Source organism: Bos grunniens, chromosome 2, assembly GCF_055505025.1.
Source record: "Bos grunniens cultivar Pamir isolate PY7600 chromosome 2, Bosgru_T2T1.0, whole genome shotgun sequence".
Lineage (NCBI taxonomy): Eukaryota > Metazoa > Chordata > Mammalia > Artiodactyla > Bovidae > Bos > Bos grunniens.
Genome location: NC_141166.1, coordinates 24670729 through 24686715, shown reverse-complemented (window position 1 = coordinate 24686715; position 15987 = coordinate 24670729). Strand labels below are relative to the sequence as shown.

Below are 15987 nucleotides of genomic sequence, written 5' to 3'. Positions count from 1 at the left end.
CTTTGACGGTCACTCTGGAAAAGGGCAGGTGAGAGCCCCACGGTCCGGCCCTTTGTGAGGCCTCTGGGGACCCCACCCCTCATGGGTTCTGAGAGGCGGGCCCAGCAGGAGCGGGCAGGCCCCCTGTATGATGAAGGGACCAGCCGCCGCCAGGGCCCAATCCTGGCACTTGTTCCTTTCAGCTGCACAGCCTCCTCCACCGGCCCCGGCCCCCTCCTCAGAAAAGGTCAGGGTAAGTCCTCCTCCCCTGCCCTGGATTGCCTCACCCCCCTCCACAACCCACGTACTGCCATTCTGAGTTCACAGAGGCTGAGCCCAAACCAGGGCCTGACAGCCCACCCGGGCTCCCCTGGATGAGTCTGTCGTGTGAACTGACTTCGGTCAGGGGAGGCTGCCCACCGACCGATATTGTCAACATTTTAGAAATACTACCTGACATGGATGTGGCTTGGCGGGAAAACAAACAAGAATCTAGTTGCTCTTTTAAAATGGTGTTGGCTGGCAGGGCCTGGCCGGCCCTGGGAGAGGCCAAGAACCCTATGGGTGGTTTGCTCTGAAGTTATAAATCACCAAGAGTTCTGTGGGCTTCCAACGAGGGCAGCACAGTGTGTTCCAAGCATTTAGTCCTCCTGTGCTTCCAACAGGTGAACGAACTGCAACTCAAGAGGAGGTTTCATGCTGTGTAAACAAGAGTGAGGGCCAGCGTGGGAGGGCGGGGGCGGGTAGGCCTCTGGGGCTGGTGGCCCCAGAGGAGGCTGCTTAGAGAAGAATCAAGCTGGGGTGCAGAGGGAGGCACTCAAGCTCCCAAACCCCCATCTCTCTCCTCTGCTCCGAGTGTCAACAGGGTCAAGACTCCTAGAACCTGATGGCAAGTGGGAATAGAAGAATGTGGGTGGGAAAGCACCTTCACTTCCCAATAAAGCAACCAAGAACCAGACGTGAGAAAGGAATTGTTCAAGGTCACGGTGCCTGCTGGTGCCAAAGACCAGCGCTGCCCCCCATACCCCATGCCCTGGAGGAGGTGGTGGATGGGGACTCAGGTAAGAAAACCTGAGCTAAGGCTGAGTGACAACGCTTAGAGATGTAAGCTCCTAAGTTTAGGCAGGTAATTCAAACAGGGTTTTCCTTCAAGAAAACGAAACCATTCCTATCGGGCCTTACTTGAAAAAGAAATCAAGCTTTTTATTTTGCAATAGTGAGAGAGTCACAGGACGTTGCAACACCATATATTTTTCCCTGTATATTTCTACCTTTCACCCGAATTTCCCAATGATAGTATCTTGCATGATGGTAGGATACAGACCCACAACCAGAAAACTGCCACTGGCCCAGGCTCCCACGCACTTGTTTTACATGCATGTGTGTGTGTGTGTGCGTGTGTGTGTGCAGCTCTTTGTAATTTCATCCCCTACGGAGACTCATGTGTCCACCACCAGTGAAGACGCAGATGGATTCCCTAGCACAAGGCTCCCTGCTGCTGCCCTCCATGGTCACAGCCACCTACCTCCCCAAGCTTATGGATTTAAAAGCATATTCACAGCCATAATGCATTCTGAGCCCTGTATACCATTGGGGTGGGGCAGATGGGAAGTTTTGTTTGAGATGAGAAAACAGGAGCATCCAGAGATCAAGTGCCTGCCTGTAGCCCCACAGCTGCAGAGCAAAGCCCAGAGCCCAGCTCTCCCAAGCCCCAGCGCTGCCACTGGCCCTTAGAGGAGGCTGGTCCTCAGGCCCAGGGTGCACTAGCGAGACCCCTCCTGGCTGAGCAAGGGGCCCTCCTGCCCGGGACGCCTGTACAGCCAGGCCCGGACACACGCACCGTTCACGCCGTATCTCATCACCGTGGTGAGCTGCTTCTTGGTCCTGCCATCCGCTCCCAGCTGTAGCATCCCCAGGACGGACGCAATCCCATGCGGAGAAATGATGATGTTGTCATGAGGCTGGGACTTGACGATCTGATTGAAAACTTGGATGCCCGTGTCGGAGCCGAGTTCCTCCAGAGATAGAGGGTTGAACTGGGAGCACACAGAGGGCCACGTCACGGAGGCCACCAGGAAGAAGGGGAAATGCCAATTCATGGTTCCTTCTGGCAAGGACAACCTGAAAGAGGAGACAGAGAAAATATTTACGTTCTATACTGAACAAACATTTATGGAGGAATTACTTTGTACTCAGGCTTCCCTGGTGGCTCCGTGGTAAAGAATCCGCCTGCCAATGCAGGAGACACAAGTTTGATCCCTGGATAGGCAAGATCCCTTGGAGAAGGAAATGGCAACCCTTTCCAATATTCTTGCCTGGAAAACCCCATGAACAAAGGAGCTGGCAGGCTACAGTCTAGGGGTCACAAAAAGAGTCAGACACGACTCAGCGACTTAACAACAACAAAACAACTCTGTACCCAGGTGGCTATGATTTATTAAATCCAGTGTAACTGCAGATCTTTAATATAGTCAAGATAGAACAGCATAGATGAAACTGTTTTCCTTTATATTTTGTGAGGGGGATGGGGAGCTACAGGAAGGAAACTTCCACTTGCTGGTCCCAAGACTGCAGCAAACACGACTCTAATCATTATTTCTTTTTCGTAACCACCCTTCATCCCATCATACCAATATTTACTGAGCACCCGCAGTGTGCCAGGCCCTTGTCTAAGTGCTGAGCACAGACTGTAAAGAAAATGGCCATGAGCCCTGCCCTCCGGGAGCTTATATTCCAGAGGAGACACAGAAAACCAGGAGGCAATAGAGTCATTACAGAGAGGGAGCAGGGTCATGACAGTATGAATGGTGATGTAAGTGAAGGAAGCAGTAGGGGTGGGGCAGCATGGGCCTGGATGGGCAGGGAAGTCACTTCTGCAGAGGGACACACGTGCCAAGGCCAGAGTAACCAGAAGAAGTGCGGATCAGGGGAAAGGATGTGCCAGGCGGAGGGGCAGAGGATGGGTTATCAGAGGTTGATGCGGCTGCAATATAAGGGACATGGGGAGGGGGGGTCGGGGAGGGGGTGAAGAAGCAAAAGGGGCCAGATTCTGAAGGGCTTGTCAAGCCCCGTCCGGCTCTTGCATTTCATTCTACAGGTCGTGAGAAACCACTGGAGGGTTTGAAACAAGGAGTGAATCTCTCAGGTTGCTGCGATTATCTTATTAACTACACATACATGACTTTTACGATAAGCATATGATTTTCTTAACTAAAGAATGCTTAATGAAACTAAATTTAAGTGAAAATAAATGTAAACCTGCAAGAGGGCAGAGCAATCGGCAAATTCAGCAACTGTGAAGACGGCATTGTTTACAGATATTGCCAGTTGTGGTGATTCCTTTGAAATACGCTTTCTTCCTTGATTACTGCTGAACTTTCTTTGGCTGTGACAAGTAAGAGGTATGAAATTTACATGTGTTTATGGAAAAGCAAATACTCTCGTTAAACAAGAACTTGGAAGTGACAACTGGTAAAACCAGCACAGAACTCAAGGTGTGGCTAACTTGGCTCCTCCCTAGATCTGAGCTCCTGATGGGCACAAGTTTCTCCAGGAAACAACTGGTCCTCCTGTTACATGCTTCCCTGGTGGCTCAGATGGTAAAGAATCTGCCTGCAATGCAGGAGACCAGGGTTTGATCCCTGGGTCGGGAAGGAAGATCCCCTGGAGAAGGAAATGGCACCCACTCCAGTATTCTTGCCTGGAGAATACCATGGACACTATGCATATTTGCATGGGGAAGGTAGAGTGTGTGTCTTCAGAGAATAAGACTGAGGGGAGCCTTTTAGCAGAGGTAACCTGGAGGGGAAAATAGTGTCCATGTGCTCCAGGGAAGGAAACGGAACCAGGACAGCATCAGGCAACACGGGAATGTGTGTTCCCTTAGTTCTTGTTTAGTCACTAAGTCGTGTCTGACTCTCTGCAACCACCAGGCTCCTCTGTCTATGGGATTTTTCAGGCAAGAATACTGGAGTGGGTTGCCATTTCCTTCTCCAGGGGACCTTCCCAACCCAGGGATTGAATCCACATCTCCTGCATTGGCAGATGGAGTCTTTACCACTGAGCCACCTGGGGAGCTCCGTGTTCTCTTGCCTTCCTCTCTATTTACTTTTCCTGCTCCCCACTCCAGTAGGTGTTCAATAAATGCATGTGGGATTAAACTTAATGCCTTATATACGTTCTATTTTTGTTATTTTTCATTGCATCAAAATAATGTTATTGAGCATGACTAGAAAATGATTCCTTTTAAAAAATGTATCTTATTTATATTTCTCTGGCTGCACACAGGCTTTCTCTGGTTGTGGAGCATGGGTTCTAGGCTCGCAGGCTTGAGCAGCTGTTATGCACACGGTTTAGTTGCCCCACAGCATGGAATCTTCCTGGACCAGGGATTAAACCCCTGTCCACTGCATTGGCAGGTGGATTCTTAACCACTGGACCACCAGGGAAGTCCTAAGAAAATGATTCTGTTTAGTCCTGAGCCTCACTCACTTTTAGCTTCAAACATTTTCCAACAGAGTAAAATGCACTGGAGTGGGAAGAGGCACCCACTACTTCCCCACCTGCTCCCCACCGAACACGCAGGGCCCCAAGGTGAACCACTAAGGCCATCAGTGAAAGGTGATGGTGGAATATTCTTTATATTGGGAAACAAGCACATTACAAAAAATTCAGAACATTCAGAGCTTAACTGTAGAATGAGTGTAAATACAGCCTGTCTAAATTCAAAACATGTAAGTGACCTACATACACTCCCACTCAGGGCTTTCCTATGGCCAGGGTGGCCTAGTCTGACTTTGGCACCTTGGACCGGCTCTAATACCACAACAATCCTCTGAGTTTCTTTGGGGCTGGTTGACAATGCAGAGCTTCCCAAACCTGACTATGGAAGCTTTACTCAATGCATCTAAAAATTAAACATTAGACACTGTATCCATCCCCTCTCCCTCCCTTCTTTTTTTTTTTTTTTTTTCTGGAAATAAATATCTGCTTTAACCTTTGAGATACTACAAAGCCAGCATAAATATAAAATAGTCAGTACCATCTTTGTTACAAATGGGCCAAATCCGGTGACTGGTACCAACTTAATCAATCTGAACTGTTGACTCTTGCATTTTGGTGGACTCTGGCAGCTGCCTTCAGTGTGCCATAATCCATACTCCCCAAACCTCCCAACAAAATTCTCCCGGATTAGCAAATATTTGAATCTGCATACTCAGAAAGGACACCAAATTGGTTTAGCCTCTAATAGCTTAAAGCTGATTTACCCAAACACTATAGATTTATGTAGAAGATTGTAAAACGGGTAGACAGGATCAGTAACCAGGAAAAGCTACATTCCAAGGTCTTGGAATCAGCAAAGACTGTCTCCCAAATAAACAGCCACCTTATTTAGCAGAATTTTGCTTGGTCGTGAATTTTAGCTAAAAGAACAGTTTCATTATAAAGTGGGGGAAATCTGCCAGGGGTGTTTTTCTTGGTTCCTTGGGTTGGGAAGTTTTTGAGAGATGTCTGTGTGTAGTTTCATAACAGTACACTGCGGCAGGGTCCGGGGCTGTGCAGAACTTGGAATCAGAGCTGTTTGTGATTGATGTTCTGGGAAGAACTTCTTCTTGGCCTCAGTTTCATAGGCTAAATGCTCAGCTGTCTAAACTTACCTGGCTTGTGCGCGTGTCTAAGATTAAGCTTTTACTTCTTCCCAAAGTTCTGTAGCCAGGACAGTGAGTATTAATCCAAACATTACTATCGGCTGATAACATTCCTGATATGAATACATATTCATCTTCAAACAGTCTTTTACATGAAATAACTGTTAGAGTTATCAGGCTTTGAAATGCTTACTCTCTAGAAGGAAGAGATTCTCATTATGGGAGGAACATAATAACATCCTATTTTATTTTTTTGAAAGAAATCACACTTTAAATGTTCAGGTAAAAGAAGGAATAAAGATGTCGCCCAAATGTATTACACAGCATCAATATGGACGATCCTGCTGCTGCTGCTGCTGCTGCTAAGTCACATCAGTTGTGTCCGACTCTGTGCGACCCCATAGACGGCAGCCCACCAGGCTCCCATTTCTTGAATAATCTTTTCATAGTAGTGAAAAGTCTCTACTTTAAGCCATTCTTGTAGGGAGATCACAAACCTATAAATAAAGCCATTATTTCAGGTGAAAATGAAAGTCACTCAGTCATGTCCGACTCTTTGCAACAGTCCATGGAATTCTCCAGGCCAGAATACTGGAGTGGGTAGCCTTTCCCTTCTCCAAGGGATCTTTCCAACCCAGGGATTGAACCCAGGTCTCCCACATCGCAGGCATATTTTTTACCAGCTGAGCCACAAGGAAGCCCATTATTATAGGTATATCCTTCCAAATGTGGGCTTCTGTTTCCCCATGAACTTCTTGTTTCTGACTTCAAACCTTTCCTTTCCAGAGTGAGGAATGTTTTTGAGCTTTAAGTGAGATTTAGTGTTGTAAATCTGGCTTCCCAAATGGCACTAGTGGTAAAGAACCTGCCTGCCGATGCAGGAAACACGAGAGACATGGGTTTGATCCCTTGGTCGTGAAGATCCCCTGGAGGAGGAAATGGCAACACACTACAGTATTCTTGCCTGGAGAATCCCATGGACAGAGGAGCCTGGTGGGCTAGTCTGTAGGGTTGCAGAGAGTCGGACACGACTAAAGCGGCTCAGCACGCATGCACACACAGTGTTGTAAATAATGGGTTGGCAGTTTTGCAAACAGGGCTTCCCTGGTGGCTCAGTCAGGGAAGAATCTGCCTGCAATCCAGGAGAAGCAGGTTTGATCCCTAGGTCGGGAAGAACCCCTGGAGAAGGAGATGGTAACCCACTCCAGTATTCTTGCCAGGAGAATCCCATGGACAGAGGAGCCCAGCAGGCCACAGTCTATGGGGTCGCAAGAGTTGAACACAACTTAGCAACTAAACCACCATCAGTCTTGCAAGTGCCAGACCCAGAGAGCACTCTGACCACCTATATAAATGTACCACCTATATAAATGTACCACCTATCAAGGGCAGCCATTAAAGAAACACACTCTTTACAGGGCCTGTGACTCAACCATCACTTCTAGGAAGACGATGGCTCCAATGTGCAGCTCACATGCTCAGCCAAATTTCAGTGCCATGCTTCCCACTGTTTGCTGACTATTCATCTGATTGTGCAGAACACTATCTCGGCCTGAAAACCCTTCCCTGGTGGGTCGTGGAGGGCCACTGGCCGAAATCTCTTACATTTATTTGGCCGCCCTGGGTCTTAGTTGTGGCACATGTGATCTTTGGTCTTCGTTGTGGGATCCTTTTTAGTTGCAGTGTGCAAACTCTTAGTTGTGGCACATGGGATCTAGTTGCCTGACCTGGCATCAAACACGGGCCCCCTGCATTGGGAGCGTGGCACCTTAGCCACTGGGCCACCAGGAAAGTTCCCCAACTCTTCTCTTAAACGGTTGGTTTCCCGTGGCTGGGTCTTGCTCTTGCCCCTGTCTGCGGCATTCCTTCTCTCCCTGGCCCTCCACCTAGCACACCAGAGCTTCCCCCAACTCCTTCCACGGCCTGTGGGAAGTACTCCCTTATTGTCTCCGATGGGACTAGCCACCCCCTTCTCTGAATTCCCACAGCATTTTCTATCTGCACCTCTCATTTTGTTTTTCACGTATTTTTTTCCCTCCCAACTAGACTGGAAGTTCACAGAAAGCAGGGCCAGAGCACTTTAGAAGCCCCATGCCCTCAGGCTCTCGTTTAGGGCCCTGAGGTCTAATCCAGCCATGTGAGGGTCTGGTCTGGAATACAAGGTGCTCTAGAAATATTTCGGGCCAGCAGTCCTCAACCTTTCTGGCACCAGGGACCAGTTTCATGGAAGACAGTTTTTCCATGGACCGAAGATGGGAGTGGGGGGATGGTTTTAGGGTGACCTGCATAAGGAACACACAACCTAGCTGTCTTGCATGCACAGTTCACAGTAGGGTTAGTACTCCCGTGAGAACCCATTGCACGGCTGCTCTGACAAGAGGCGGAGCTTGGGATGTAATGCGAGTGATGGGGGGCGGCTGTAAATACAGACATTTTGCTCACCTCCTGCTGTGCGGCCTGGTTCCTAACAGGCCAGTAAAGTTAGAAGATGTCACATACAATCTAGATGTAGAGTTCTTCTCAGGAAAAAGGAAAATTGATGGGCATCTGGTAACACAGGACCCTCATTCCCACGGCAGACATCCCGCACAGCAACCACCCCTGGAGCTGACGCCTGCTTTTCTGCATCCCTGGCTCCCACTGCACCCCACCGCCTCATCCCCGCCAGTTGCCGTCACTCACATTACCTCCCTTGTGGAAAGGCCTTGTGGCCAGATTCCTGCAATCGCTCATCAGTTAAACAACGGGGGACCAGTGGAGCTGGTCACAAAAGATGAAGCTTATTTTCAGTCTTATAAATTCTCTCTCTCCTTTTTTTTTTTTTAACAAAACATCTTTTACATATAACATGTGAGCAAATGATAAGTAATATACTTGTGAGCTCAAATGATGAATAATGTGAATATCTGCCGAGTCTATTTAAAATAACAAATAAGATGTCTATAAACAGTTTTGGGGGAAAAACACTGGAAAGACTTTTGGTGCCAACTTTTAGGCAGATGATTCCCATCTGTTTTAAGAGGACACAGGAGTGTCTAATAAAAAATGCTCCATCCCTTCTTATTCTCCAAAATATGTTTAAAGTGATGTATTTGGTAAAATGTATATATTTTAAAAATCTTTCTGTCATAAAAGATTTCAAGTATATGCAAAAATAAATCCTCAATACCTAACATCCAGATAAAATAACTGTTAACTTGTGGCTTATTTTCTTTTAAAATCAAAGATTATTTTGGAAGCAAATGCTAGACAGTATATAATTCAAAGTATTTTCAATACATACTCTAAACCCAAGGAATACATACACATATTATCCCCCTCAAAAATTAATAACTATTTATTATGTTAAATATCTAATCAGTGTTCAAATTTCCCCGATTGTCTTCCATTTTTGCAGTTTATTTAAATCAGGATCTAAATAATTAAATCAGGATCTCAATAAGCTCCATACCTGGCAACTGGTTGACATGTCTCTTGTCTTTTTAAAAATCTTTCCCTAGTTACTTTATTTTTAACTTTTTCCTGGGGAAGTCTTTCTTTGAAGAGACCAATTTGTCTGTTCCATCATTTCCCAGTTGAGATTTTGCTAACTGCATTCATGTGATGCTGTTTAACAAGCTCCTCTGTCTTCCTTCCTTTCTGTAAACCCATACTTGGACCTAGAACGTTGGTCTGCAAACTCCTGGGTCAGATCTGGCCACGCTTTGTTGCTTTGTCTCTGGTCACATTTAAGCTCTTACAGCAAGTTGAACAGACAGCTGCCCCGTTGGACCGCAAAGCCAAGAAACATTTACTACCTGGCCCTTCACAGGAAGTTTGCCAACTTCTGCTCCAGAGGCTGATCAGATTTAAATCTCTTTTTTTGAAAGAGTATTTCACAGAGGTTTTGTACAAGGGGCTGGAATCAGGAGACAGAGGCTGTCTGTGTCTTTTTTGTGATGTTAGCACTTACTCATGATCATTGCCTAAGTGCATTGTTTTATTACGGCTTGCCAAATGGTGCTGTTGTAATTCTTTCTTTCTTTATTAGTTGGAATATTTCTGTAAAAAGAAATTTCCCATAACCAACTAAATTTGGTTGTCTTGAGGTTCAGTTTGTATAGCAAAGGCAATAATCCATTCCTTATATCATTCTCCAAATAATGACTTGGTTACCCAGAATTCTTAATGTTAACCAGAGGGGGTTTCCTTGTTTGTTTGCTTAGTATAATTATGAACGCATGTTTTCCAACATATTTTAAGGCTTTTGATTGACTGAGATACTATTACTTTTATTGGTGCTCAGAACAAGCCTCTTCAGGCTGGCCCCTGAACCTTTTATATGACCCTGCAGTCTCAATAGCTCCCTTGTTTCTGGTTTGGCAAGATGTTCTAGGCTTGTTTGACATACTTCCTGTCCCAGTTGGAACCAGATACTTCTCTAGGGAACTCTGGTTCCTTTTAGTGGGAGACAGTATTTAGAGACCACAATCTTAGTATCCTGATCAAATAAACCCTAAATTAACCGTGGGGATACTGGGCAACAACAATATGGAAAAATACAAAATCCATTTACATCTCTCTCTGGACTACAGCCAAATATTAAAATTCAAATTATGGAAGACAGATTGCTTACATGTGAACTGGTTTGCTTCCCAGGGCTATACAGCCCTTATAGTCCTGGATGCTGAGAAGATGAGGGTATGAGCTGGGCATTAGAAGTTGAGCTAGGATAATTAAAACGGATCACTCTCATGTGGAGGTGGTAAGTCTCCTGGATCAACCCCATCCTGAGTGAGACCCTAACAATGCAAGCTCCTAGAATGAACAACTGGCCCACAGCATGACAAGGAGAGTCCCCCAGTTTATGAGGGGGAGAGGGGAGGCATGACAATCAGCTCCCTCCCCTTGATAAACACTGACATATTCTCAAGTATTAGGAAACTGGAAATGGTTAATATCCTTCTGATTTCAGTGCTTCTAGGATCCTGGTTCTTAGAAACTAAGACCCTTCATTAATTTGCCTCTGGATTAACCAATTCTTCTAGCAGGGGGCTACAGGAGGTAGAGAAAAAGAACAGCACATCAGATTATATTAGAATCATGACATCTCCCAACAGATTTCTTGATAGAGCTTCCCAAAGAAGTAAATGTGAAGGAAAGGTGTTGGGCTGCCGGACTGAGACCTCTAAGAGGCCGGAAGTAGGACTGTGCTGCCTAGCCATCAGGCCAATGTTTCTCACCAATGCTTTGCCAACAGGCAATGGCCCAACTGGTAAGGGTACTTGGCAAGAGGCAGCCTGGAGAACTTCAGGAGTTGCTCTACGGAGGTGAAGTCCGTGTCTGCAAAGTGACTGTAGCTGTTAAAGCACAAGTAACTGTGGTTAAGTCTGGTCCTATGATGGAGAGAGGGGGACTCCAGTCCCTCAAACCTCTACAAACATTACTGATATATGGCCACCAGAATCTGTCCTCGTTTCCAAATATCTACCACATTCTCTTAAGATAGAAAATTAGATAAACAAGCAAAACGAAAGGGCATCTTGATATCCTTCTTGGGAAGGTATGGAGTGTTATCTGAATGAGTTAGCATTCTTAAGACTTAAGAGAACAAACAGGAAATGCCAGCTGATCAAAGTGACAGCAGCTTGGTGGTTTTAAAATGTCTCCTTTCAGGTTACTGGAGAGAGGCTTAGAGAGACCTCTTTGGATTTTTTCTTAAATTTTTTAAGACTTCAAAGCAGATGCTTGATCTGTGACACTAATTCCCTTTGCCAAAAAGGAACCTAAAAATACCCAGGAAAGAAATGTTCAGCCACAGAAATGTATGGCATCAGCGTCTAAAAGGTTCCTTCAACCAAGAGACACACATTGTAAGTACACTCTAACCGACATCCAAGTGCCTTTCATCCACACACCATTCATTCTGAAATCTCTTTTGGGGTGAAAGGGAAAGGCTAGGAGAAAGAAGGTAATTGGGGTTTTGTTAGTTGTCCATCTCTTTTTTTATGGTTCTTTTCTTAAAAATTGAGAATTGTCCAATTTTTAAAATACAAGATAATGAGACATTTATTTTCTTTTCCTCTAAGTGTCAGGGTAAATTTATCTAAGGCTCAAATCCCAGTTTTACCATCCACTAACAAAGAGATCCAAGGTAAGTCACAATCTTTATCAACTTCAGCTTTCTCGTTTACTGTATTAGAAATCAAATTTCAAGGGTGGTCATGGGAATGCCATCTGCACAACAGAAAGGCAGACAGGACCGAGCACAGTGCCTGGCTCAGAGGAGGGGGCTCAGTAAATGTTGTTTCATCTCCCTTGATGCTCAAACAGTCTCTGATTTTCATTTCAATAGCTATTAAGAAAGTCTCAAGGATCGAGCTAAGAAAACAGGTCAAACAATACTTCCACCTTAATAGAGCCCTGTCTGTATCTTTACAACTTCTTTAGACTATTTACGAAAAAGGAGACAGCAACCCACTCCAGTATTCTTGCCTGGAGAATCCCATGGACAGAGGAGCCTGGCGGTCTACAGTTCATGGGGTCGCAGGAGTCAGACACGACTGAGTGACTAAACCACCACCAGACTATTTACACAGAGCAATACAGTGCTGGTGTGTTCCCAAATCTTTATAAGAGAAAGAAGGGGTTTTATATGGTGGGAGTGGAGATAGGTAGGGCTTCCCAAGTGGTGCAGTGGTAAAGAATCCACCTGCTGATGCAGGAGACGTGGGTTTTATCCCTGTGTCAGAAAGATCTCCTGCAAGAGGAAATGGCAACCCACTCCAGTATTCTTGCCTGGGAAATCCCACGGACAGGGGAACCTGGCAGGCTACATCCATGGGGCCACAAAGACTTTCACAAGACTGAGCAACTGAGCATGGGAGGCAGGTAAGTATGTTCCAAAAAACCTTTAATGGTTGTGTGAGATGTTTTTTTAGGCTGCTGATTTGGGCCATTAAATGTTTTACATGTGATGTCAAGTCCTATAGACTTCCTTATTGACAAATCTTTAAGACACAACAGTTTATATGGATGACTTTCTAATCAATAGCCTAAAATATTAGAGTGATACAGACTGGTGGTTCTCAATCTTTAGAACAAGGCAGCACATTTTTGAGACCTAAGAAAAGTATTATGGATGCTTCATGACTAATTATATTTTTAGTATTGGTGAAAAGACACAATAAAATACTACCATGAATCCATAAACACCATTAAAATGCAAATTATTTCTATTTATATATAGTAGCATCTTGATACATTTTAAGACAATCATGTTTTGAGATATTATTTATTCAGTCTATACTGAAAGTTAGACCAGGAACATGACTTTTCTGACCCTTGAGAATAACTCTGTTGTCGTCTACAGGTCTTCAATTCATAGGTCAGAAATCAATGCTCTCTAGACTTGTTGCTTAAAAAAAAAAAAAAGAGTGAACAGTAAGTGCTGAAAGTGTAAATTGATAAAATTCTTTCTGAAAAACAATTCTTGGTATGAAAATTCTTAAAAGTGTGTATACCTACTGGAACAGTAAGAGCTCTTCAATCTTAAAGTAACAATAATAATTATAAAAGATTTGAGCCTAAAAAGGTTCACTGTGGAGTTGTTTCTCGTAGCAAAATCACCACAATATTCTTTGCAATAGATAATTGCAACAGCAATGGTCACTGCAACCTAAATTTCCAAGGGAGGGACACTGTGGGTGACCTCTTAGCAGCTCTGTGCCCTTTTCCTCCAGCTTCTGTGTGCTTTGATGTTAACTCTATGTACCCGTTATTTTCAGAGGCTTGCCACTGCGAGTTGGAGCCCACAATCTTAGTGGGCTGTAAGTGCCTGGGAGGTTACATACACCATTCTGCCCAGAAAAATTAAATAAACCTCCCAGCTCATACAGATCATACAAGGTGAAGAGATGTCTGAAAACTGACACATTTAGCCAGTCTATCATGCTGACTCTTGGGATGCAGTTTAAAGGGTCAGCTGAGGGAAGAGTAAAGAAACACTGCCTTCTTTCTACCTCTCTGTCCTGTGCTTAAATCATCAAATACTCAGAGTAAACAAGTGACCACAGCTCTACAGAGCACAGGAACTGAACAGAATGCTTGTTCCTCTAGGGCCGTGGTTCCAACTGGGAGGGGGAGTGACACTGCCCCCCTCCCCTGCCCCAAGGGACATTTGGCAAGGTCCGGAGATGTTTGGGTTTGCTGTACATGGGAGGGAGTGCTGCTGGCTTTTCACGGGTTGAGGCCAGGGACGCTGCCTGAGCCGGCTCCCCGCTGTAAAGAGTCATCCAGCCCCAAATGTTAGTTGTGCTGAGGATAAGAAGGCTGTTCCAGCACAAAAAAGCACACATGTGCACTCTTCCCTCGTGTGTCATGACTGACTTTCCTTAACTTAGAATCGACGCTTCAGTCCGATCACAAGACTTGTTTCTTATCAAAGCGACAAATGTCACAGTGACTCTCCCTGGAACTTTGGACCCCAGGCTTCTCTACCTAGGGGAGGAAGGCAGCCTGCCCATCCCTTTTGGGAATCCCAGACGGGAAGCTTTGTGTTACCATTAGATAAAGCTGTGGCCTGTCAGCCGCCTTATCAAATCGGGCTCTTCTACAAGCCTGTGAAGTTCTGCGGCTGGAGCAGGGGGTGGTGCCCATGTCACCCCGAGCCCCCTGCAAGGAGCAGCTCGGAAGGCGTTAACAGCAGGCCCAGGTGCTCCTGCACCGCGGGAGGACCAGCCCGAGCCACCCTCTGCTGCGGCTCACCCTTGATGTTCCTCCCATAAAGCAGGAGTAACCAGTTATTACCCCCATCAGCCTGCCCGCTCCCCACTGCCTACTCCTCCACACCCAGCAGTCCTTTCTTTCTCCGCCCCACCGCCCACCTCAGTGGTTCAATGGTAAAGAATCCACCTGCCAATGCAGGAGATGCAAGAGACGCGGGTTTGATCCCTGGAGAAGGAAATGGCAACCCACTCCAGTATTCTTGCTTGGAAAATTTCATAGATGGAAGAGCCTGGCAGGCTACAGTCCATGGGATCACAAAGGGTTGGATGTGACTGAGCACGCATGCAAAGCAAAGCCCACTCTATCATTCAGGCTCACGGCACCAAAACTGCCAGGTACAGAGAAAAGCCTAAACTGCTCACACATACCCTACATTTATACTTACGGCTGACTGCGCTTACTCCTTGGCATGTTTCTGAACTAATTATATCCAGTTACATGCTTAGCTAAGCAAAACTGAGCCCAAACCTCTATTTTCCTCCCTTTTCTCATGAAAAGGGAGCAGAGGCCAGCAAGAGAGGGGAGGTGACTCAGCTGATGAATGCTGAATTGCGTCTCCAGGCAAGCCCTGCGCCAAATTACCCGCAAAATGCCACCTGCAGGAGGTTCCCGTTCTGCCCGTAGAGATGCTCCTCAGAAGGAGCATTCAGAGGTAGCAGGAGACCTCCTAGCTCTGGGAATGATGGAGATGCTTTTTCTAGGCTCTGAGGGCCCCTGCCCTGGCAGTGTTAACAGAGGATGTGGGCTTTAATCAGGCAGGAAGTCGAAGACTCCTGCATCCTTACTCCAGGCAGCAGGGGAAGGGAGTAAGGAAACCATACTCAGCTAAGAAGAGGAACTCTAGATTTCGAAGGCTCAAATTCACAACGAAACCCATTTGGTTCTTTTGAAATCAGGTGGTCTTTCTGAGGATGCCACATAAAGACCTGTTTAATGAGGAGGTACCGTTCTTCCATTTATCAATGTCACAAATATTAACGAGGCACTGGTGTGCCAGGAGGACTAGGGGGAGAACCTGGACAGAACGGGCTCGGCGCCTACCCTCTGGAACAGTCTAGTGATGCGGTTCTCCACTGGGGTGGTCTGTCCCCCAGGGAACATCTGGAAACAGCTGGAGGTCTTCGGTCATGACAACTGGGTGTAGAGGGTAGGGTGCTATGGGCATCTAGTGGGCAGAGGCCAGGGTGGTGCTCAACACCCTCCAAGGCTTAGGACAGCCCTGCACAAGGACCTGTCCATTCCAAAACGTCAAGAGGGTCGAGGTTGAGAAACCTTGGACTAGAGGGAAACAGACTTCAATGAGACCATCATGAATCCTGGGTGGATGTTTACATTCACACTGACATATCTGCTTTGCAAGTGCTCTGACAGCAAGTACAATGGACAACAGAGGAGCCGAGACACACCTGGGGAGAAGGAGGGACAGGCAGGGGTTGGGGAGGTGCTCTGAGGAAGGGCCAGCCTTGCAGGATGAGCTCAAAAGGACAAAGGGGGAGGAAGCTGGGGGCAGGGGAGAGTGCTCCAACAGAGGATCTCATGTGCAAAAAAGTTTTGTGTCAGGAGGTACTGTGGATGGTTCTGAAAACAGAGATTT

At 46.2% G+C, this 15987-nt stretch overlaps 1 protein-coding gene across 3 annotated transcripts in view; it reads right to left on the bottom strand.

Moving 5' to 3' along the window:
• SERPINE2 (serpin family E member 2) overlaps nucleotides 1–15987 on the bottom strand; it is a 70814-nt gene that overhangs the window by 28316 nt on the left and 26511 nt on the right. For 2 of the 3 annotated variants that reach the window (XM_086365771.1, XM_086365761.1), the window contains exon 2: nucleotides 1820–2100. In XM_086365771.1, the coding sequence (XP_086221897.1) occupies nucleotides 1820–2078 (259 nt within the window). In that variant the 5' untranslated portion in view covers nucleotides 2079–2100. Of the gene's footprint in view, nucleotides 1–1819; nucleotides 2101–3237; nucleotides 3360–15987 lie in introns of those variants that run through there. The other variant, XM_086365755.1, reaches the window with a different exon arrangement.